Below are 25729 nucleotides of genomic sequence, written 5' to 3'. Positions count from 1 at the left end.
CTTGTTAATTTGTTTTTTACCATAAATTTTAAAATAAATAAAGTTCATGTTCAGATTTTTTTATACTACATTGACTTTTTCACTTTTTACAATGCATCATACCGTTTTTTTTTCTTTCTTATTATTAAATGGTATATTTTATGAACATATTCTGCGGTCTATAATGTTTATAATTTCTATGACAAAAACGAAATAATCAAACATTGGTGAATCTCAAAATCATGGGGTACTAACAAAATAAGAACAAATCTACGAGCAAAAATAAGAAACTGTGTTCGTATATCATTTCTTGCATGAGGCCCAATGATGTCAAACTCACGATAAACAGACAATAATTGATGCAGCAGAATGCAAAAACACAGATTCTTCCTCGGCTATGGAAAAACAGCAGTGAGATGCAGACACACCCTGCACATACAGCTGTGGGGAAAAGTCATTTAACTTGTAGATAGTCGGTCTAATGATCCATCTGACTGCCGCTGAGCAGAGACCATTATCTTTGCTGAGGGAAATCATCCTCTTCAGCTGATGGTTAACTGACAGGAGCACTGAGAGGAGAGAGAGTCAGATTATTGATAATCCCTCTTAATTTTAGTCTCACTTCCTCCGTCAGTCAGTTCACCTCTGTTTCTCTCAGCCCTTCTCCATCTCTCCATCTTTCTCTTTCTTTAGCTGCATCTTCTCTCCTTTTTATTCTATTGATCTCACAACCCCATAAATCCATTACCTGCTCTCCTTCTCTCATTATTTCCCTAATGTGTCATCATTTTAGCATCTATCCACTTTTTAAATTTTATTTTAGTGCGCTGAATGGGCAGTTTTCCCAGCATGTCTGCACTGAGACAAATGATAATATGAAAAGTGGAATCAATAAGTTTTTTTTCACTGATTCCCTCATTTAACCCTTTGAAACCTGAGCAAATTGGTTTCTTTAAAAAACATGGTGAGAATGAAACAAACAGCTTAACAAGACAAGAGCAAGAAAATTACCCTAAAATAAGCCAAAAAATTATTTAAAATAAAGAATGAAAAAATACAAAAGAAAATCTTGAAAAAACAACTGAATTTTTTTTTAAAAAGTAAAAAAATTTAAAAAAGGTCTATTATATATTTGTTATATAATTTACTAAATAAAATAATAATCAAAAACATAGTCTTCTGGGCACTTTTCTCTATTTTTTAGTCCTCCCCCTTTTTTATGAATAATTTTCTGGTCACTTTCCTGTCACATTTTACTATTTTTTTGCAATTTGTGGGAAATTTCTTGCCAAGTTGCTTACTGCCTTTTCCCCATGTTTTTCCCCCAACAAAATCAAACCCATTTTTTCATGTTTCAGGGGTTCATTTTGCGTGGGAGAAAATAAATAAATAAATAAAAAAAGCAGCACCCTCGTTTATCAACAGTCCATGCAGGAGAACATGGAAATAAAGTCGCTCAGGCTCGTGTGGGTGGATGGTTATCACAGCACAAACTGTGACAACACATATAGACTCATTTAAAACTCCCACATACGTTTTCTTTACATTCTCCAGGACACACAGAGCGCGCACGCAGGCACACACACACACACACACACACACACACACACACACACGCACACACACATGTTTGCGTGAGTGTGTGTGGGTGTGCATAAGTAGATATATTTCACATGAGGATGATGGCAGGTTTCAGGCTCTAAGTGCTCAGCGTGACACTGACACACACACACACACACACACACACAGGCTGGTTTTCAGCTGCCAGGCTAAGTGTTGGTTGTTTATGGGTGTTCAAACTCAATTTAGTCAAACCGTAATTTACCTATGCTAAGAGAGGCGGAGGTTAACCCTTTAAACCCGAGCACACTGGCTTGGGAAGAATGCGACGGCACCTTAACAAGAAATGGCCCAAAAAAATATCAAGAAATTAATACAAAGTTAAGTAAAATTACCTATAAATAAGCAACAAAACAAGAGACTGACCTTAAAAAAGTGCAAAAATACATATTTTTTGTCTGTATTGTAAATTTAAATTTTAGAATTATAAATGCAGTTTTCTGGAAGATTTTTTTCTTGTTTCTATTGATAATATCGAATTATTTTCCCCCAGCTAATTCTCAGGCCATTTCCTTCTCCTTTAGCTAATTTCTTGCAATTAATGGGCTTTTCTTCGTCATTATGTTTCTTCCTCATGTTTTCTAAAGAAACCGAACCAGTTTTGTGAAGTTTCAGATGTTTAAACAAAGGAAGAAAGGCGTCTGAATGCAGCACAGCACAACTGATGTCTCTCCAGGTGTTAAAGGGTTAAAATCTCTGTGACAATGTGAAGTCTGTGAGGCGAGCCGGACACACTTTCTGTGGTCTGAATGCCATGCTTTAATTCGAAGGCTTACAGGTGGAGCATCGATCACAAAGCAGGTTGAGGCTGCAGGAACGCGGTATTTTGTGGATGACGTATGAAGAGTTTTGGTAATTGCTTTGTCCCGCAGTGTTGTGATGTTGAACTTGAAAAATGGAATCCAAAAGAAATGTCTGTGTCTGTAACGCGCTCTCCTCCTCTGGTGTTCATACCACTCATGATCACATGATCACATATCTGGATGTGAGCAGCTGTCCAGACGTCATTCTGTTATTGCTAAGCTTTCCAAGTATGCTGATCTGCAGGCTGTTAGGTGGAAGCTCCCAGCAACACGCCGCTGTTTCCGGGAGTGTTGACAGTGGTTTATTTAGCGAATCTCTGTGTTCGTTAAACCTTCAACACCTGGACCGTGATCAGTTTTCTTGTGCTGCATTCAGACGTCTTTTATGAGCATTAAAACCTCTGAAATCTGAAGTTTCTTTTTATAAAAATACTTTGGAAAAAAAGTATGCTGCCGGGCAAACTGCAAGAAATCAGGAAAAGATGACAAGAAAATGAACTGAAAATCAAATGTTTGTTCATTTGTTTGTTTGTTTTTTAAAGGAAAGATAAAATTATTAGAAGTGTATTTTAAAAAATAGGGGAAATTTTCAGTTATATGCATAAAATCTACACGTTTTAAATCATGTTATTGAAAAATTCACTTTGTATATTTTTCAAGTCATTCCTTTATTATATTTTATTCGTGCTCATTTTCAGGTTATTTTCTATTTGTTGTTGTTTTGGGGTTTTTTTATTTTTACAAATTTCATAGTAATTTTGAGTAATTTCCCATCAAGCTGCTCATTGGCGCCTCCCAATGTTTGTTTTTTTTTAAAAATGCTCAGGTTTTTAAGGGTTATTAAGCAACCAAGTTCACATCTGCTTTTTTATTTTTATCTTTTTATCATTTCATCAGGATCTGGTTTATTGGGCTTCACTAGAAATGCATTGCTTTATTAGGCTTTCTGCAGCCATTTATTGCTGCACACCAGCTGTAGTAATCATCCTGTGGAGTGTTTGGCTCACTGGAGGAGGCTGAGCTCTCCTGGAGGCTGATCCATCATCAGCGGCCCACCTCTGGGTCCGTGTCAGGACGTTTATGCTCTCTGGAAGTCTCTCCGTCTGGGTATTATGGAAAAACAGAACAGTCTGCCCTTCGGGTGGGATTTTGTCGTCAGAGATATTATCTCCAGTCAGCGGTGCATTAAGCTGATGCTCTTCGCTGCTTCACCGACTGTTTGTCATGTTGAAACAACACGTTTTAAATAAGCCACTTAAGCTGTCCCTCGATGTGAGGTCACAGCTCCAAGAGAAGCGCCCAACTTTACCGTTTACACTTTAGATACGGAGGTCATTGTGACAGATGGCTGACTCCAGTTCTTTATTTTGAGGTACTTTTCCTTTTTTTCATACAAGGATCAATGTCACTTTTCTTTTGTTTCTTTCAGATGCCTTTCACAAGTATTTAAACCTTTTACTGTGAGCAAATTGGTGGTATTGGAAAAGGTAATAACTTGGGGAAAATGTCTACGGAAATATAGAAAAAAAAATAGGAAAAAAATAAATATAAAACTTTTCTTTTTTTAAGTAAACACTGTAAAGTTTTCACTGGCCTCCATGTTACTTTCTACTGTTTATTAACCTGTTTGTCCGCCTGTCTGTGACATTGAACGTGACACACACACACACACATACACAGAGAGAAAGGCATACTCAGTAGAGCAGAGCTGTGTACCCAGCTCTGCTCTACTGGCAATGGGAAAATCTACAGCCTTTTTTTTTACCAGTTTACCCACGTTTAAAAAACATACACACGCTAGTTTTGGTGGAAAAGGTTTACTGGTGACAGAATATGTTTGGGTTTTTTTTATTTATTTTGGACGAGAGTTTAGGGAACACGCAAATATTTTTGTCTCCATGATCATTGTTTACTGGAAGACTGAACTAGAAGAGTAAATTCTGTGGAAAAAGACAAACGGAGAAAATAGAAATAGCATGGTGTGAATGTACACACACACACACACACACACACAAACACACACTCTGCAGGTCAGTGTATTACATGACCGTTGGAGTGAAGTCCATCCATCAGCGGATGTTGACAGGGCTTTTAAGACTGAGACCGGCACCTTTCAGTGTTTGAACTGTCACCACCTTCAACACATAAAACATATTTTATTTATTCGGAGCTGCAGGGAAGATACACGTGAGAAGTGCTTTCACACTTATGTTCTGCAGTATATTTTAGACCTGTGTTGACCGTTCAGTCAATATGGAGACATTTTTAGATTTAAAGTAAGCAATCAAATTAAGGCAAACACACTCTGAGTCAGCAGGACGAGTTCTTTCTGTGGATTCTGTGTGTGTGTGTGTGTGTGTGTGTGTGTGTGTGTGTGTGTGTGTGTGTGTGTGTGTGTGTGTGTGTGTGTGTGTGTGTGTGGCGTGGTGACCCAGCATGACACCGTAGTAAGCATCGCACATGGCTGCCAGCAGACAGAGAGAGGAGTGTGTGTGTGTGTGTGAATGCTCTCATATAATATCGTGAAAAGCATTCACACACACACACACACTAGTGAAATTCTCTCATAACTAACTAATCAACTCATAAACTTCAGTATGGAAGTCAATTCAGTGGAAAGGGACGGTAGGGTTAACCCAGAAGGTAAACAGAGTTTGGTGTCGGTGTCTGATGCTGAAACCACTGACCGCGCGGCGTTGTTTGACTTCCTCATGGTGAGCACATGCTGGAAAGTTATAGGTAGTTTGTTAAAAAAAACAGCTCTTTGCTCTGTTGCCCTCAGGTGTATAAATCCTCCTCATAACCTTCTTCCTTTTAAATCTCATTATCCTCTTCACTCCTAAAGTGGATTAAAGGTTTGAAATCAACAAAGGGTCATCGCTTTCATCTGGATTCATGGAGAGGGCAGTCAGACCGGAGATTTCACACGCTTGGTGTTCAGTAATCACTTCTTTCTTAATCCTCCTCTTTCCACTTTCCTCCCCTCTCTTCACCTCCTATAAAGCCGCCCGTCCTGCACACTCTGATCTCTCACCTCAGCACAATATTTGAGATTTACAATTTTCTTTCAACAACAGCTCTGCCTTGAGCTCGGCAGCACGTTATTTTTCTTTGCTTTGACCTCTAGCTCACTCGCTGTTCTGCTATTTTTGCTCAACCTCACCGCTGCTTTCCTCCTCAGAGTGGAAACTGTCTTCACCTAAACTACGACACACTTAACATATACTGCAGACATTTACGTTTCACTGAAAAAAAAATTATCATATAATAAATACCTGCTCAATTAAAAATGTCAGTATTTACTGTTAGATGAAACACTTCAGCTGAGGTAGACAGTTAATTTAAGCAAAAGGACAATGAGTCTAAAGTGAGTCTAAAAGAGAATAACCAGAACAAAACACAAGCTAAAATCTGCAAAGAGATGGAGAGAAAATGACGCAAATAGTTTATCCTCCCGATGACCCGAGCTGCAGCTTCAAGTTTCATGTAGCTAATGTCAACTAGCACCTCGAATCACAGTCAGTATGTTTACATGATGTTCGAAAAAGTTAAATTATTGCATTTGTTTGACTAAAACTGTACTTTTAAAATACACGGACAACATGTTACTCTGACTGAAATCGGACTTAATCGAATATCTCGAAGTCGGACTAACACAACAAGGTAATGCAGTTTGGAAGTCGATTTCCTCCGTTTTGTGCACAACTTTGTAGGACTATAACTGGACTAGTTGTTCTGTGCATGCTCGTCACTGTGCAGGCCCCCCTCATTAGTTAGGATTAGGCACTGTTTGTTATTTATGAGGGGAAAGGGGTACTCCAAAACAGGTCAGGGATTTTTTCACAAATTAAGCACCTCCCGTATGAAGCCAAACCGTGAAGTTTCTTTCTAAACCTTACCATGTTCTTTTGTTGCACAAAAAAATAAATGTAAATACGAAGTGTTTTACGTACTTATGTTTTTGGTGAAAACTGAAGTGTATTTCGAAAAGACACGATGCATTTAACAGGTGTAAACTGATAAGTCGTCCCACAGCGTCAACAACAGACACAAGAGGATATCCAGTGTGTTATTTGTAGACATGAACATCTGGCCAAGCAGCGATATTTAAGAGGTTGGGATGAGAATTTGCTAAATTTTCATGTTTTGGCAAATTATTGTATCCAAAATGATGATTTAGAGGTACAAAAATATTCCCTTTAGATACTACACAAAGAAAACAGGAGTAAGAAAATACATGGAAAGGAAAGGCAAAGGAAGAGAGAGCATAAACGGAGGCATTCAGCTCGAGTTAAACTGAAGCATCAATCCTATATGATCTTTCATTTTCAGGCTGTCAGCACTGGAGAGAGAAATGACAGAGGAGGAAATCAGGAGATGGAAACTAAAGAATGAGTAAAGCACACTGATGGTGCTGTCAGGAACAATATTGCATTTTTGGTGTGTGACACACAGTCTGCCAGATTTTCAGATGATAATTTCACACCGTAAAGACCAGGTTTAAAACTTTCACAAAAACTTGCACTCGTGTGTTTGACAGTTTTGTCTATCTAACATGTCATAGAGGAGGTCTGGGAAGTTTTTGATTTGTACAGAAGAAGTCAAAATGTCTCCCTGCGGACAGACTGCCTGACTTACCTCACTTGAATCTTTCCGTCACTGAATGAACTGGGATTAAAGTATGTGGTTCAAACTTTTCTGATGCCTCATGAGGAACCCAGACCTAAAGATTTTGTCAAATTTTGTCAATTGTAAAAGTCATTTTGTAACACAACCCAGAGAAGGTAAAAGCTGGTGTTTATGCTGCATTCGGTTGAACTTTTAATGACCTTTGTATCGTGCACCAAGAGTGTCAATCTTTACGATTTTCTCACTCTCAAAACAGCTTAATTCAGCCTAAAGTATGGGACGTTCGCACCGACGTAGGAGATAACATCCCACACATAGGAGATAATATCTTGTACTTGGGAGATAACATTCTGTATGCAGGAGATAACATCCTGCACAATCAAAATAACATCCTTTATGTAAGAGATTACATCCTGTACATAGCAGATGATATTTCATATATAGGAGATAATATCTCTTACAAAAGAAAATAACATCCTGTACACATCATAGATCTTGTACATAGGAGATATTATCTCCTACATAGGAGATAATATTTTGTATGTGGGAGATAACATTCTGTTCGTACAAGATAATATCTTGAAACATCCCATACACAGGAGATAATATGGCATATGTAGATAGCATCCCGTACATAAAAAATAACATTCTGTACGTGGGAGATATCCCCTCTGCAGTAGAAAACATCCTGTTCATAGCAAATAATATCTGATACACAGGAGATAATATCACCTACATAAGATATAATACCTCATACCCAGGAGAAAATACCTTGCACACAGGAGAAAATAACCTCTAAGCAGATAAACTAAAGGAAATAACACCCAGTATGTAGGAGATATTATTATCTTCCATGTGCAATTGATGTAAATATTTTTTGACTGTTGAGTTTGCACCTTGGTTTTTACTTCTGCACCTTGTTTTGTTTTGTTTTTTTTAGTATTGCACCTTGGTTTTTACTATTTATATTGTTCTGTCTGTGTGCTTATCTTGTGCACACCTTGCTGCTTTAACAATGCAAATTTCCCCAATGTGTGGCTAATAAAGGATTATCTTATCTTATCTTATCTTATCTTATCTTATCTTATCTTATCTTATCTTATCTTATCTTATCTTATCTTATCTTATCTGTCGGAGATAACATCCTGGACACAGGGAATCACATCCTGCACTTAGGAAATAATATGTTATGGGTGGGAGATAATATCTGAAATATAGTGGATAATCTTGTATTTAGGAGAAAATATCTCCTAAGATAAAGTAGAGCTTTTGCTAACATTGCTCACATTATTTTTTTCACCTCGCCTCTCAGAGCTTCCTTGCTGACCCCATCCATCAGCTGTAAAAACTGCCACCAAACTTTAAAACCTCATACATATCGAGAAAATAAGGGGATGTAGACATCAGATATTTCCGTTTCAATATCAGTTTGATGGACATGTGATTTCCTATGTAATCGTCTAAATGTCTTGTTCATCACATACAGAAGGAGATTAGAAAATTATTGTTACATGAGCAGGACACTCCAGCAAGATCGATTCAACCGGCCAGCACGAGCCTCACAGACCGCTCTTATTTATTTATCTGTTTATTTTGGCCTCATTGACCAAATGATTGACACGGGGATCTCGAAATGACGTCAGTCTGTGGCGCTGGGAAAGAGGGAGAGAGAGAGGGAGAGACAGAGACAGAGAGAGACAGAGAGACAGAGAGACAGAGACAGAGAGAGAGAGAGACAGAGAGAAGTAGAGGCTGAGGAGCAGCGCGTCTCTCTCTCTGTTGAGATCAGAGGAGAGTCACTTCAGCAGGGACACAGAAGGGTAAACCTACCTGAACTCACTTTATGCACTTGCATATGTGTAAAATCTTGTTATTTACTGATTCTTGTGAGTCTTTTAGCTCACATTTAGATCTTTTTTTAACTCGAGGAGAGAATCTTGTATGGTTGAGTGTTTTTTCATATTCTTTATACCTTTAAACGATATGAATCTGGACCAAAAAACGCTAGTTAATCAATTTTTCTTCCAAGAGGGAATTATGGTGCGTGCGTAACTCTTTCCAACGTGATTTTAAAGGCTTAAATTTGTCAATTGTCAATTGTCAATATTTGTATTTATGATATATATTATTTATTAAGATTAAAAAAAACCTAAGTCTGATCTAGTTTTGCCTGTCGAGCCCTGAAACTTACATTTTCTTTTTCTTTTCAGTGATTTCAGGCTGCTGACAGTAAAAGCTGCACCTGCTGCAGTACATTCACACAGTCTCCAGTGATGTTTCAAATGCATGCAAGGCAACTAATTGTCGTCTACATCTCTCTGTTGTCCAGATTTCAGCATGCGCTACTCGTGCGTAAATCCTAACCCTGGCGCGGTCTCCAGAGCGCACATGAAGCACGGAGAGGAAACATCGCCGCCCGAAACCATAAATAACCATCGTTAACCTTATCGTGGACACGTTCAACCTTTTCAAACTCATTTCAGTCTTCTTCTAAAGAGGAGGAGAGAATCAGAGGAGAATATCTTGCGTGAGGACAGCATCGGCAGACTGGATGTGATTTTTACGCGGACTTCAGAGAGAAGAACTGGACCCGAGTGGAGATAAAGCCAGTTTCAGATGTTTTTAAAGAGCTGGAAATGGAAAATAAACCCTGACACAAAGCTGAAAGTGGACAGCTGGTGTAGTGAGCATGAAGGGTGGCGTCTGGAGCGTTTTCGCAACAAGGACGCCAAACAGATCCACATTGTTCCACGGACGAACTCTCCTAAGGTGACATTTTCTCCGAAGAAAACCCATCTGGCAGGATTATAATGTATGCGTTTACTTGCATCAGTCTGTAAGTGTCAGTCCAGTAAATTGGGGAGGTAAGAGTGCATGAGAACAGTTTGCATGATTCTTTCTCTTCCTCGCGTCCCAAAAACTGAAACAACAGAAGAACCAATGACTCTAAATTAACTAGTGGGACTGCTTTTATCGTCGCAGTGACTTGTTGGTGGTCCCTGGACCTCAGATTGGGAACTGCTGCTTTAAATACAAGTAAGAGGCTGAGCTTCTTTCTGGTGAAGTAATGGAGGATAAGGTCACTTTAATTTGACCTGTTTGCTGAACTGTACATAACTACCTTTTTTTGTCCCCTTGATAAATGACTGGTGTGTCCTTTGTGAGAAGATTTATAAGAAAGGATGACTTAAAAACTCTTAAAACCTAATTTTTCATTTTGGTGTACATTAGCTCAAAATGCACTGAGAATCTTCTCTTCAAACATGGAGAACGTGTCAGTGCCCGGCGGTGCACTGCCACTCTGCAACGACTCGGTGGACTTCTACTCAGGGAACCGCACTGACCTGAACTGCACTCCGCCCGCCGAGTTTTACTTCTACGCCGATCTTTATGTCATTTTACCGGTCATCTACTCTGTGATCTGCGCTGTGGGACTGACGGGCAACACGGCCGTCATCTACGTGATCCTCAAAGCCCCCAAGATGAAAACCGTGACCAACATGTTCATCCTGAACTTGGCCATCGCAGATGATCTGTTCACCTTGGTGTTGCCGATCAACATCGCCGAACACTTGCTGCACTACTGGCCTTTTGGCGAGGTTTTGTGCAAAGTCATCCTCAGCATAGACCACTACAACATCTTCTCCAGTATCTATTTCCTGACAGTTATGAGCATCGACCGCTACCTGGTCGTTTGGGCCACGGTGAGGTCCAAGCGCATGCCTTACCGCACCTACCGAGCAGCCAAAATCATCTCGTTGTGCGTGTGGATCCTCGTTATCCTCATCGTCATGCCTTTCAGTGTTTTCGCCGGCGTCTACACAGACCCCAATGACGGGAGGAAGAGCTGCGTGCTCAGTTTCCCCAGCCCCGAGAGTTTGTGGTTCAAAGCGAGCCGGATCTACACTCTCATCCTGGGCTTCGCCATTCCGGTCTCAACCATCTGCATCCTGTACACCATGATGCTCTACAAGCTGAGGAACATGCGGCTCAACAGCAACGCCAAAGCGCTGGATAAGGCCAAGAAGAAAGTCACCATCATGGTGTTTATCGTCTTGGCAGTGTGCTTGTTCTGCTGGACGCCGTTCCACCTCAGCACCATCGTGGCTCTGACAACGGACCTGAGGACCACGCCGCTCCTGATCGGGATCTCCTACTTCATAACCAGCCTGAGCTATGCCAACTCCTGCCTCAACCCGTTCCTCTACGCCTTCCTGGACGACAGCTTCAGGAAGGCTTTCAAGAAGATGTTGGAATGTAGACCGGCCTGAATGTACGACACGTGAGACCAGAGGTCTGCAGACACAACCGAGCGACGACAGACTGCGATGGAAAAACAGGACGGGAAAGATCTGCACTGTAAAATCTGACAAGTTGACTTAAGATAATCTTGGAAACCGACAACCTTGAAAAAGGAAAGTAAATATAACTGTAAATGTTAATTAAATTGGTAAGTTTTCAACTTCCAGCTGGGAGACAAAGTTAGTCTGACTTAATCTGATGATCACAAAGAGGATTTTGCTAATTATGAGGTTTGGATTTCTGCAAGTTCAGTGCTGTTAACATGTTTAAGAAAACACAAATATGACTTTGTAGCAGAATTCAGATGCTTAGTATTTACTGAAGTAGCTCAAACTTAGAAATAATGATATAATTAAACTAGTCATTTTTAAGTTGCAACAACTTCACAAAATTATGTAAATGTAACAAAATATCAAGTAAAATTAACAATTAGATATAAAGTAAAAATAAAACTATGATAGTAATAAGTATATTTACTTACATTTTTCAAGGAAATTGGTTTTCTAGGATTTTTTTTTAAGAAAATCAACTTGTCAGATTTTACAGTTTGGGATCAGATCTCATTCTCAGCATATGTGATGCAGATTTGTTTGGTTTGTTAAAGCTGCACTAGGTAACTTTTTTTTTTACCATGATTACAAGACAGTATCTATCTTTAATTTATCTTTGATATAGAAAAAGTAAAATGCTTTCGTGAAATGATGAAAAGCATTTGTGAACAGTTTGTAATTCGGTAAAGTAACGTGATGAGGGTGGAAAACTTTATGAATCAGGCTTCTTCAGGTTCGAGCACCTCGTTCTCGTCCCAAAGTCGTCAAATACAGCCGCTTTGTTACTGACTGTGGTGTCAGACACCGATGCCAAAAGCTGCACGTCATGGTGGATTGATACGCCGCCGGGGGCGTCAGCATGTGTCGTGGCCAGACAGAATTTGTCATGGTGTTATGATTAAAGGTCCAACAAACCTGGGACTGTCACCTTGGAGCCCACTGTTCCCTTCCTGTATTAATGTTGAGACACGCCAGGATGTGTTTGTCCAAACCCAACCCCCGCTTTTGTTACCTAAATCTAACAAGGTGTTAATTTGGGAGGTTTGTTTTTCTTTGTTTTTGATTTTGTTTGTTGTTTTCAAGTTGATCTGGCTTCTTTACCTCTCCTGACACATTTTTTGTGTTTTTATTCATCTGGATTTTATGCAGTTTTTATTTGTGAGCAACTAAACTAAACTAAAAAAACCAAACCTAACCACATGCTTTTGTTGCTTAACCCTTTGAGCAAAGAAAATTATGTCAAAACAGGTTTTAAACGCCTTTCAAGAGCTCCATAACCCTTTGAAACATGAGCAAATTGGTTTATTTTCTTTCAAAAAATTTGGAAAAAAGGCAGTCAGCAAAAATGTCCAAAAAATTATATATGTAGCCATAATAATTTCATATTTACAACCATGTTGCAGAAAAAATTATATGTCTATTTTTATATATATTTCTCTTTTTTTCAGGTATTTTTTTTGTCTATATTCATGTAATTTTCTTGCAACATTTAATCAATTTCTTTCTATGTTTTTGAGCTGCATGTTAATTCGCTAATTTCCTTCTCGGCAATGTTCTGGAAAGAAATCAAACCAATTTTCTGAAGTTTCAAAGGGTTAAAACTAATTTGCTTTAATCCCACAATGTGCTGTTGTTGGCGGCGTACTTGAGTATCAACAGCAGACGCAGGAGGATGAAGTAACATGTAGACGTGAAAGTCTACTGACAGAGCGGCGATATGTGACGAGTTGGGATGTGTCGGACTGAAAACTGATTGAGTGTCACTTTAAATTTATCACTTCCTGTGGGCGGAGACTATCTCTTGACAGGATGGTTTTCTTTTACACACATGGACTGTTTTTATCTTTGCAGAATTTGCCTAGTGCAGTTTTTATGGCTCTGAGAGCAGCGTGTGTGTGTGTGTGTGTGTGTGTGTGTGTGTGTGAGAGAGAGAGAGAATCGGGGTGATATTGCTGCAGCGGGTAACGATAATGGTAGAGAAACAGGACAATAATGGCATTAAAAAAACAACTTGTTACACGATAACTCTTTATTATTGCCCATCATCGTTGAGTCTGAGGAACCGGCCATGAAATGGGATTGTTTTCCAGGTTAAGACTGCAATTAAAATGTCACCACTATAAAATCCAATTATGAGGCGAGCGAGACGAGGTGGGTCACTGCAAACAGTCGTGACCTTCACTGGACTCCACGTGAACCGAGGAGCACCGCTGAGCATCTGCTGTGTGGAGACAGTTCAACACAGTGTCTTTGATTTGCATGCTGTCAATCAAATCAACGTCAGGAGAATAGTCAGGGTTGGAGGGTTACGGGAGGAACGTCAGGGGACTGCAGGCGTCGATGCGTTACAAAATAACTGGAGGAGAATGAAAAGAAACTTTGTGATCATGTATGCAAACACTTAATCTGCCTTTAAATGAGTTTGTGTTTTGAGGAAAATAATCTCAAAGGAACCAAATGCTACGTTTTGTGGATTATTGTGCTTTTAGAGTTCTGTTTTTTGGGGGGTAAACACGCAGAGATCCATTTGCAAAATTTGACCTGAACAATGAAAAGGTTGAAGCATGGACTCTATAAATGATGTTTGGGTGAAGACGTTCTTGTGCACATTTTATTTTATTTTTCAGGATGTATATGTATCACTTAAGGAGGAACCTTACCGACCCTGACAACAGTACTGTAGGCCTGACATGAGACAGGCATGGGACAGGAGGGCTATGTAAAATGTAACCTTTCTCTTCATGTCTTATTATTTGTGAGCTTTTGTCGCCCCCTGTTGTCGACAGGGAGGCCTTACATGAAAACGCAGCCAGAGCCATTCAGAGTTTGTGCAAAGACGCATCAGAGGGGAGTGACCCAGTTTCACTTGTCTCAGTCACTGTGACATTTAAAGGATCTATACATTCTCCTTCACTACATGGATATTTGTGATTTTTTTCATATCTGACTCACTCCACAAGGTTTTGAGTTTTTTTAAAAGAAATCTACAATCCAGTGAGTAACAGTCACAATGTGCACATAAAGCATCTATCTTCATCTAATGTTCTTGAGTCAGAGTTTGTTTTGGAAAGTTAAATAAAAGAAAACATGATGTTGTTATGTGCACAGTGAAAAAACCCACAGATATGAGGCTTCACAATGTGATGTCAAAATGTCAACACCCTTTGGGGTTGTTTGGCGCATTTTACATGCTTTTTGTTTAATGCATGAATTTCCAGCTCATCTCTTACAATAAGTCTAAAATACACTGTGGAGACTAAATTGTTACATTTAAACTGTTAAGCAAAGCAGAAAAACATGACGTGTTATTTATGGGTGTCATTCTGGGCTTGTGCCTGATGATTTTTAATTTTTTTTTTTTTTACAATATTGTGCATATGGAGAAAACACATGCTTTTTTCACAAGGTGCACTGCACTATCACAATCAATGTTCCTGCAAATCACTGACATATCCCAGGCTGTGATAATAATGTTTTTTTACTTTGCATGTAGTATAATGGCATCATGACACAAACCTGGCATTTAAAGGATTAAAATTATGAAAATTAATGAATATTTGATATTTTTGATTTGAACTGATGCTGGTATGAAAATTAACTCAATGAAAGTTAAAAAAAAAAAAAAAAAAAAGATTCTCGTAAAGCATTTTGTTTCTGCTTGTTCTGGAGCTTCTCTGGCACTTTGTGATGCTTTTTCCGCTGACTTAATCACTCTGCCCAACACAAACACTCAGATGTGTATCCCTGTGTGTTACTTTACTTACTATTTGGTAATTTGAGACATTTGCTTTAACCATAAATGGAGCTCTAATGCTTGAACAAACAACTTTGCAAGAAAAGATAAATAGAGTTTCTTGTGTTGCTCATTTATCGTGCATCCATCATTTGTCTCCAGTGTTACACAATTCAACAGTACAGAATTTTAAACTACCAAAACAGTCTTGAGTTTTGCACACCTTGCTTTTTACAAACAATGACAGTGCAACTCCCTCTGATGGCTGTAAAATGAGCAGACACCACTTCCTGTCGACATCAGCTTGCAGCAGCAGTTTAGCAGAGGCCTCGTCTGTGTGGCTCTGACTGCAACAACAGAAACTTTACGTCCTGCTGTACATAGATCAGTTCTTTTGCCATTTACCTGTACAGCCATAGCAGTGTATAGCCAGATAGTCTTCATAATAAAAACATGTGTGACACAGATGAGAAGTAACATAAAATTTGAGTTGAATATTCTGAATCATCGTCCTTCATGCAGCCTGTAATCATGACATTTCACATTCCTGTAAATCTTTCATGTCTCTCAACCCCTGTTCATGATCTGATAAATATACGTTTATTTTCCCACTCATACTTGTGTATTTTTTTTTACATTTTACGATAAAAGTTTTTTTTTTTTTTTTAAGGGTACAATAAATATGCAGAAGTTTGTTTTCATAAGAAATGTGCAGAAACATTCACTCAGATTTTTATAGCATTGATGTATTTTTTTTTTTTTTAAAGAAGAAGGAAAATCCAGATTGATAATTGTTATTATCAGTGTCATCAGAGGTTTTTGTCAATGTCAGGGTCACCACAGATATTCTTTACATGAGCTGCAGGATGGATTAGTGGCGAGCTATTTGTTATAAAAAATTGCAGCGGGATGATGCAGAGCTAAAATAGGTAGAACAAAAATATAAAATAAATAAAAATTAGTAAAAAAAGAAAGAAAAATATTAAGATATTAAATATTAAGTCATTAAAATTTGACAATAAAACTTGTGATCCTGCTAGGTACTATTTTTATTTATTTATTTTTAATTCTTCCATCATGAAGTTTCTGAAACATGTAAATCACAACATAAGTTTATCTACCTTACATCATAATAAATATTTTTTTTTGTTAATTTCTCCACTGCATGTATCTAAAAAGCAGTCTGACTTTTTTTCTTTATTTTTATTTTTTTTTTAACTTTTACTCTGTCAGGAAATCTGACTTTGTGTTATTTACGTTTTTATTAATAAAGTTGAATTGGAAAAAAAAAGACAGAGCGGAAGTGGAACTGCTAGCTAAGCTGCGTCACGGTTGTTGTCTCGCGGTTTTACCTGTCTGACGTCGCCGCGAATTTACATAAAATGTGACCGAGAAGTTCACCTGTCCTTCAGTGGTATTATATTTTAAACGTTTGTCTTATATAAGACCAATTTCATTTGAAGGCTAACAACAACTGGTGGATTAATCGAGATAACGAGCTAACAAGCTAAACGGCTAACTACGGTAACGGCTAGCTGTTGACACGGTAACGGTTGTCGGTGAGCCGCAAGAAAACGGTCATTTCTGTGTAGTTTCACCGACAGTTTTAGCGATTTTAGGTAGGACAGAGGGATGTTTTGCTCTGTAAAGTCGATGGAAAACACTTCAGTGAGACGAACAGCATAAAGGAGAAGAGGAAGAAGACGGAGGTGTTAACTTTAAACCAGGTAACTGCAACAAACATGGCGACTGTTTCCCCTCTCTAACCCACCCTTAGACCCTCAGACCCTCAGACCCTTACACCCTTAGACCCTCAGACCCTCAGACCCTTACACCCTTAGACCCTTAGACCCTCAGACCCTCAGACCCTTACACCCTTAGACCCTTAGACACTTATACCCTTATACCCTTACACCCTTACACCCTTAGACCCATAGACCCTTACACCCTTATACCCTCAGACCCTTACACCCTTATACCCATAGACCCTTATACCCTTATACCCTTGTATGTGTGTTTTAGTGTTTTTCAGAAATGTAAGTGTTTTTCCGCATTCAAATATGATGTTGTATTTAATTTTTTTGTATCCTCCTAAAATATATATTATTTACTCTATTTTTAATATCCACTTTTCTATTTCCCCTCACTCCCCTGATTTTAATGAAATTTTTATTTTACATGTTTGACATTATCTGCTATATTTTATACCATTGAAACAGTCATCATAAAACTACAATTTTGATCAATGCACCCCAACAATGCGGTTTGACACTTACAGCCCTTTTCACTTAAGGCTATTCTATTTATGCATTTTAGTTATCCTTTATCTATTTAAAAACAATGGAATTATATTTTGACTACTATAATTATTTGAAATGATTATATTATATCAACACTCCTCTTATGTTCAAAAAATAAAAATATGTTTATTTATTATTTTTAATTACTAAAATTACTTGTAATTATTATTATATTGTTTTATATAATATTATATAATTCTTATTCTTTTTTATTCTCTCTATTTTATTTTACAAATTTTATGTTATATGCTATTTTTTATATTATATAACTGTCATATTAAAACAACTTTGATCAATGCACCCAAACAATGTGGTTTGGCACTTACATAACTTTATTTATATAACTTTATTATATTTTAGATATTATTATTGTTAGTATATTGTATTATATTACCCCTTCTTTTATGGTCAACCCTAACCCCTTTACAATTCCCTTTAAATCTTAAAGAAAATAAGTTCGAATGACTTAATTTGTTGCATACACATTAAAAAAAAGTTGTCCCACTAATTTATTTTACATATAAGTGTTCAGGATATTATTTTATTTTTTTTTTAATTCTATTTTATTCCATTATCCCCTCTTCTATTTAGCCCCACTCTCCCTGTTTTTATAAAATATTTATTTTACTTTTCTTTCTTTTTTTAATATATATGCTATATTTTATCTTATTTAATATGTCATTTTAAAAACTACACCTTTTATTATTGCACCCAAACAATGATAAACCTTAGGAGCTTGATAACTGGTGCTTCCTCTGTCCCTCCTGAACATGTGGAACAAAAAACAAACAACAAACAAAACAAAACCAAAAATGTTTTTTATAGAGACACAGAGAGTATTTTTTCTTACCTGGTCCTTGTGCACCGGTGCCCCTCACAAACCTAACCACTAAGGGGGTCACTACACAGTAACAGGGGGGAAACACTATTTGATGGGGTACCACTCTTTGATACAACACCTGTAACAGACAGCATTTGTTTTTTACAGCTGCCTGTCCCTACCTAACACCTGAGAGAGCAGTTTGCTGGGTTTTTTGACTGGAGATATGATGAGGAAAATGTTATGACATTGGAGGATTTCATTATAAATCAGGCTGGAGATCGAGAAAGTGAGAAGCTCATCCAAAGGTAGGACCTGTACTTAATTTACTGTATGAGGCTTGTTTTGTGACTGGATATGTGTTAATTGGTTTCTATGTTTGGTCTGGTTTCTCTGTAACAAACTTCACAAGTCTGACTTTGTTTTTTAGTGGTTGATGTGATCGATATGTGATCTGTGTGATGTGAATTACATTGTTTATTGCTCTCTCTGCAGTGACTTTAAGCTTTCTGTTGGCTTATATGGTGTTAACATAATGTCATGTGACACATAATGACGGACTGTTGTACAGTGGTGGAATCTAGCTTGTTTATCAAAAAAAGTACCAATGGAGTATCTCCAGCACCCCCTAACAGAGGTCCTAGCTAAACCCCATATGTCCTAAAATCCTAGAAATGTCCTAAAATCTCATAAATAGAATAATAGAACAATGATTTCAGGGAGAAGAAGGAGAAGAAAACATTTTTATACCAGAAATTCATCTGATGGTTATACCTCAGATTTCCTGGAGTGTTCACTATATAGATGAATTGTTACGGTTAACCCATGAAATATGTCATTAAGTCAGGGTCAGTTTACTCCTTACTTTAACATGATAAAAAATCTTTCATCAATCATCTTTGATTGCCTATTAAGTTTACTGTTTTCACTCAGTGCTTCAAATGTGAATACTTCAGAATACCAAAGTCAAGGAATCAAGTCCACACAAAAAATGTGCAGTCAATGAAAATGATGTTTAATATATTTCTGATTGGCTGGTTGATTACATATTTTCAAAAGTTTAAATCGGTGTAGTAAAGAAGAAAATGGATGGATGACAATATGGAAAGAAAATGAAAAATAATTATTTTGTCCTACTGAAACAGCAAGGTTTTGAATACCACTTTGATCAGTGTTGTGAAGCAGTTTTCTGTGCATTTATAAACTAAAAAAAATCTAAATTAATAGCAATAAGATTTTTATCACAGTTTTATAATACAGAAGTATTTGATTTGATAATAACTGTCAGTAGAACCAACATTGTTGCCGTTGTCACTGTGGAGGTGGAAGTTAGATCTGGTCTTTGGCACAAAGATAAGCTCTTTCATGGTAACACTGGTTGTCGTTCCAGAAGTACTCTGTAAGGAGGGGTTAAAAACAACATATGTCATAACAGCACAAAAGTCTTTTCAAATGTTTTATATTGCTTTTTTTTAAACCTATCTAGTGGATAAGATGTATTTACATTTCTGTGTAAATGATCTTATCCACAAAAATCTTAAAAAAGACTGTTAAGCATTCCTAAAAATAGAGATGCAACATATGTATACATAATAGTGATAAGCAGGTCAGTTTTTTTTTTAAACCCGACCAAATCTGACCCGCCATGAGAGCCAAACCTACCTGTCTGACCTGTACACAAGTGTATTAATCAATGACCCGAACCTGAAACGCAAAACTACAAACTGGAGCTGAAAGTTTCCAGTAAAAAATCTATTTGCTGTTGGCTACACATTTCCAGTAAATATCACAAGTAAAAAATTGTGTTTTCTGTTTTAAAAAGTACAAAGGACAGAAAGACAGCAAGTAGTCACTGCTCTCTTAAGTGGTTATGTCTTAAGCATATGATCTCAAATGCACAGCTGATAACCTAAATGGTTTGTTTACATGAGCTCACAGCTGATCAATACAGTGGTTTGTTTACATGACGTTACGTAAGTGCATATTTAATGGAGTCGGTGTGGGCAGAGAGGCTTTTGCTTGCTGTAAGAACACCGTGTAAGGCTTGCATGTTTTTCTGAGTGAAATATTTTAACACATCATTATGACCAGAGAAATTAAATATGTCAGATTTACGTCAGATTTTCCTTGTCAAAAGCTGAATCAGAGAGCCTGAGCATAGCAGTGCTGATGAGACAGCTGCTTGCTGTGTGACAGAGAAAGATAGAGAGGGTGGAAGAAGGTGTAAACTGGATTATTGTGCAGTCTTTCTGTAAATTATAACAATTTACTCGGAACGTTGCTTGGTCACATTATGACCCGCACTGCCCGATACCTGCAATGTTTTCAACAAGCTCATCCGAACCGCCCAACCCGTGAGTCATCCTGCAGGACTCACAGGCTGTGGGTCGACCCATGCATCACCAATACCTAGTATACCTAAAAATGACCAACACATGCTCAGGCAGCACAGTGTATTGTTCAGAACCTACTTTGCCACAAAAGAGTTACATCACAAAGCCAAGTAATAATACTTTTACCTCTCCAGTTCATTTCAATGCAGTGCTCTTGTCCAAGGTTATTAGGCTCCCCAGGACTCCAGGATTGGTAGTTAAATGGTGAGCCATCAGTCCACAGCCACGTTCCCTCCTGAAAGAGGGAATGTGTCATTTATTGTAATACTATCAGTAGTTTCAGTATTTATTTTCTGCAGTATTGATTCTTCTGTACTAGGGCTGAGCAGTATGTAATATTTCATACCTTCCTGAAATTTCAGTGGGGTAAATGGTATATGACGGTATAAATACTGTATGTGTGGGGCTATAGTCTCTACCACTAGTTGTCACAGTGTGTTTCCGCTCAGCTGAACTACTAGCTATGCAGTCGAAAACTGCGCATTTCTCTGCCTGAATGTTATTAACTTTGGCTAGATGTTTTAAAAGATCACTTGTGTTTTTGCCCTAACGATAAAAACAGTTGTTGCACTTGTGGCAACAAACAGTGTCGGTATCAACTCTCGAGACATATAGGCAAATTTTGGAGCGTGTCACCCTGTGTGTGTGTGTGTGTGTGTGTGTGTGTGTGTGTGTGTGTGTGTGTGTGTGTGTGTGTATGTGAGACACAGTGCGTGAATGTGTGTCAGAGCTAAACCTTGTAAAAGACAACGTTATGTTACTTAAATAAACAAGAAATATTCTTTCTTAAAATCTCCAATACCAGTAGCAGAACTGTAAATGTTGGTGCTTATCCATCCTCCAGTCTTTACTGATCTGGCACTAGGGCCTGTTTAGTACCAGGTTTTGGTACCCATCCCTACATTCACCAATATCGTCCTAAGTTTTTTCTTAAATTTGTCCTTAGGAAAAGTCCTAAGAAAAATCTACGTCTGATTCATGATGTGTTCTTAAACCCCAGAATTGTTCACACCTTTCCTCTTACAATTAAGAATCCCACTGTCCTCAGAAGCTGACAGTGTTGACATGCATGAAAAAATGCATAAAACCATGCATTTCATGTGGAAGAAACTGGCAAGACTAGATGCCCAGCAGCTTTGCTGTTCCTGAACAGCGCAGCTTGCTAACCTGTTAACACAGACGCAGAAAAAAAAACATAACGAGGTTCCACATAGGGAAATTGTATTAAGCTAGGCTTATCCTGGCTGGTCTCAGGCTGTGTGCTTAATGTACAGACATGAGAGTGGGATCGCTCTTCTCCTCCAACTCTCTAAAAGAAAATTAATATTCGTACTTCGTAGTGTGAATTCCCCATGTAGCAACAGGTAACATCTCAGGAGATAGCTGCATCAGATCCCGTGTGCTGTGTGTTTGTATATCTCACTTGTGCCTCATCAGTGCCCCCGATCCAAGTATGTACACGGGAGCCAGCCACTTTTTCAATATAATCACCGAGGAAGGCTTTTTCCTGAGGAGTGTGGATTGAGGCCAGATTCCCACCGAGTGAACGGCATACATGCTGATAATGAAGTGGGGGGGGGTAGTAGAGAGAGAGACAGAGCAGGAGAGAGAGACATAGCTTTACACAGAGAGGTGTTTCTGTTATTTAGCCCACCTTTATTTATAAATTGAGAGGACTAAATAATAGAAAGCTGTTTAACAAAATACAGTTTTTCACCACCGCAAACAGCAGCCTCCAGAATGAGACCATAATGATATGTTGATTGATTCTCTAAACGAGTGATGTGATGTGATGTGATGTGATAACCAGAATAAAGGTGGGATTTATTATGGGACTATTGTATTAGGCTGCATTCATTTTTGAGAAGTGAACCTAATAAATTTGCAACATAGTTTATGTATTAACGTCATACCGAAGTAAGGGCAAGAGACAGGCTGAACAAAATGCAACAAAAGTGCAGTGAATCATCACAATTACAGTAACCTTTTTTGCACTGTCAAGTACCTCTCCAAATATCCATTCCCTTGCCTCGTGGAAGAAAATGAAACAGCGATGTCCAAATGGAGTCCAACCGGCAGGACAGCAAGCAACTGCAACACAGTCGTCATGTTAGGAAGAAGTTAGTGAGGTCCAGCACTGATGCTGGGTGATGAGGTCTGACTCACAGCTGGTGTTCCAGTTTATCACAAAGTAGAGCTCAGATCAGGCCCAAAAACAGACCCTTTTCTACTGTAGAAAAACACACACATATGATATGCTACGTGATAGTTGGACACTCACGTTCTGTGGGGACACGGTGTCATTATGTTCCTCTTAGGATTGACTGCTGAATCATGTAAGATAGCTGATAAAATTCAGTGAATAGGTCCAGTCCAGTTTTGGCTTAATATAAAACAGGTTTGAAAAATTTCACACAAGCCTAACCCTGTTATCTGCTATAAAAAATGTTTTATACATACAAACAAATCTTGAAGAAAATTCAGTTACTTACTTTTAAGAGGGGCAGACATCTGAAAACATGAACAACACATTTATCAGCTTGGACTTTGCACTTTGCATTTTCCCCGCATTATGGAAGAGTAAAACTTAGGTGTGTTTTGTTATAAAGAAAAAGAAAAAAAGAGGCTCCTGACATTAGACATATCTAAATCAAATCAAATTAATCTGCATCTTCAGTAAATTTTGAAACCCTATCTGTTCTCAATACTGTCCTTCATCAGGAACAACTGACCTTTGCTCAAACCTTCATTTAACTCTTGGTTTATTGTGCACCAGAAGACATAGGATTTATTGTACAAGGTACATTTTGACTTTTTTTTTTTTTTTACATAAGGAAGTATGCCTTTCAATAGCATATACACAATGAAGTTTTGTTTTCTTTCTGCGGAGGCCGAACAGCAAACAGAGTAAATATTTACATACTAGGTGACTTACAGTGGTTTCTTGTCACAACCAAAGGATAAAAAAAAATAAATCAAAGGCAACTTACAGTTCCTGCAATCAACAGTCCGCCAGCCACAGAGAGGAAGCACACCAAGTAAAAACCTGCTGCCATCTGTGAAAAGAAATCAGACATAATAAATGAACTCATATTATCCAGAGCATATAGAGATCTTTATTCATTAAAACAAACAAAAAACAGACACAGAGTATAAAGAAATCATTGAGAATATACATATAAGGTTCTTACAAAAACCTTTGAAAAACACAAAAAGTATTTTGCAGGGAAGTAGAAACCTCTGAAATATTACCTTTAGATGTAGTGACGAGTCAGAGCAGATGAGGAGACGACCAGTCAGGGTTTTTATACCTTGTCATGATCCTTTGGCCCTGGAATGGAAAATATCATCCGCATGTCAGAGAACAATAGGGCCTACTCACATTACACAAAATGGAAACAAAAACAAAATACAATACATCATTGAGTCTGAATTTATCCTTTGGCTTAAGTTCATTTCCCCATTCTTTTTTGTTTTTCTTTGTCTTGCAAATGGTGATTCGGATGTCATGTCAACTGTTTTCAATGCTGCTTTCACTGCTTTGTCTTTGCCAATCAGGCACTTGATTGGTGTGGCATCTGTGCAAAAAAGAAAAAGTACTGTATGGACACAGACAAAACCACTGAAAGGAATCATGGTGTTTCTTTTAATGACAGCAGTTAATATAACAACTGAACAATTATTTGAATTGTACATTGAACTAAACATCGGCACATTTCTTTATGACAATTATCACAAAGTGTGCAGCTTTTGTGACTACAGTCTGTCTTTTTGCTGCTTTGGCTCTTTTCTTTACTTCAGGAGAGCAACTCCAACTTACTCTCTGGAGAGCGAGTGTTGCCATCTTCACCACCGTGGGAGACGGTGAAAAACGCAGATATTTTTTATGCTTTTCCGGTGGTTGAGGCGCCATATTTTTGACGCGCGCTCTCTGTCCGCTGGTGGGAGTGTGCTCGCCAGTGTGTGCATACACGTGTGTGTGTGCGCGCGTGTGTGCGTGCGCACATTGGGGGCAGAACTCCACCATGCGTGATACAGAGAGCAAAGAGGGGTTGTTAATGCACGACCATGTAGAGACAGAAATGACATGCCGCTGTGTAAATAAGTGTTTATACTGTATGTGTAATAAGGGAAACACTGCAGTGTCTCTCAGGCTGTGGTTGGTGAGAGATGAGTGTGTCCCTGACTCATTGCACATCCTTCTAACATCTGTGACAGCTGTTGTACTCCCAATGAACAGCGGTTTACCAAAAGCTGGCTGTAGCAGCTGCTCCCTCCTGGTCTGCAGGTCGAGGGCTTTTGCATCAGGCGAAATCTGCTCAGGTAGTTTTTGAGCGATGCTACCAGTAAGAGGGGAGTTCTTCAAATGTTGATGCAGTCTACTGTAACGTTAGATAAGTATCGACCGTTAATGTTTGCCCAATTAACGGTTTAGAGCAGCTACACGGTGGAGTGATACATGAGAAGTTAAAAGTCCCGGTGCTGTTGTACTGTATACACATGTGGAACACCTCTCAATCAATCAAATTGCTTGGTTTGATCTAACTGTTGTATAATGAACCCTAACAGCCCAGCTTAAGTGAGCCTGGTCAGGTTCCAGTGGGAGGCTTAACTTATCTTGCTAACTTTTTGGCTAATTCCCTTCACTTGTTTAATGGGATGACAAGCAAGGGGCAGGGGAACTTGAGTTTTGCTACCCCACCCTGCTCATTCTGTGGTTTTATTTGCCCAAGATTTCTACCAGAACCCCTTCCCTGATGAGCATATACTTTTTAATTCCTGTTCTCCTGAACGAGGTATATCAGGAATGCCTTTTCTTTAACTTTGGACCAGACGTCCATTTGGACTCAACAATGAACTTAATGGATTTTAGTGCTCAAAGGTCAAGGCCACTGTCACAAAACATGTTTTTTGCCATTACTCAAGAATTCATGCACTAAATTTTGTGACAGAGTTTTACACAGAAGTCTAATTGGATAAAATGATAAGGTGCTGACATTTTATATCTCAAAGGTCAACTTCACCGCAACATTACAGTGTTCTGCAGAACACTTTCTGGTCATTATGGAGCGTCATATCTCAGGAACAGGAAGGGAGACA

General features: G+C 38.4%; 3 protein-coding genes across 5 annotated transcripts in view; 2 read left to right on the top strand and 1 right to left on the bottom strand.

The window, feature by feature from the left end:
• The first annotated feature begins 8771 nt into the window (after positions 1-8771).
• Positions 8772-15731, top strand: npbwr2b (neuropeptides B/W receptor 2b). Of its 3 annotated transcripts, none has more exons than XM_042492458.2 (2): positions 8772-8851; positions 9361-15731. In XM_042492458.2, the coding sequence occupies exon 2, from the start codon at positions 10295-10297 to the stop codon at positions 11300-11302; it is 1008 nt and encodes a 335-aa protein (XP_042348392.2). In that variant the 5' UTR covers positions 8772-8851; positions 9361-10294; the 3' UTR covers positions 11303-15731. The 3 variants fall into 3 exon arrangements, with proteins under 3 accessions (XP_042348392.2, XP_087937802.1, XP_087937803.1); XM_088081676.1 differs by having other exon boundaries at positions 8793-8851; positions 9242-15731; XM_088081677.1 differs by lacking the exon at positions 8772-8851 and adding an exon at positions 8863-9071.
• A 689-nt stretch (positions 15732-16420) lies between these two features.
• The window catches only part of LOC148188633 (lymphocyte antigen 75-like), a 50823-nt gene continuing 41514 nt past the window's right edge, over positions 16421-25729 (top strand). The window contains exons 1-2 of the mRNA XM_088081654.1: positions 16421-16843; positions 18405-18544. The gene's annotated coding sequence lies outside the window, so the exon portion shown is untranslated. The remainder of the gene's footprint in view (positions 16844-18404; positions 18545-25729) is intronic.
• Positions 19231-23958, bottom strand: LOC121946520 (galactose-specific lectin nattectin-like). The gene is made up of 7 exons (XM_042491119.2): positions 23882-23958; positions 23620-23685; positions 23122-23140; positions 22635-22720; positions 22053-22187; positions 20756-20864; positions 19231-19633 (listed from the first exon to the last, which is right to left on the bottom strand). Exons 2-7 carry the CDS (start codon positions 23683-23685, stop codon positions 19566-19568), a joined length of 483 nt encoding a protein of 160 aa, XP_042347053.2. The 5' UTR covers positions 23882-23958; the 3' UTR covers positions 19231-19565.

Source organism: Plectropomus leopardus, chromosome 9, assembly GCF_026936395.1.
Source record: "Plectropomus leopardus strain MGB_pleo_1.0 chromosome 9, ASM2693639v1, whole genome shotgun sequence".
NCBI classification, from domain to species: domain Eukaryota; kingdom Metazoa; phylum Chordata; class Actinopteri; order Perciformes; family Serranidae; genus Plectropomus; species Plectropomus leopardus.
The sequence above is the reverse complement of the archived record's forward strand: the minus strand, read 5'-3'. Positions and strand labels throughout refer to the sequence as shown.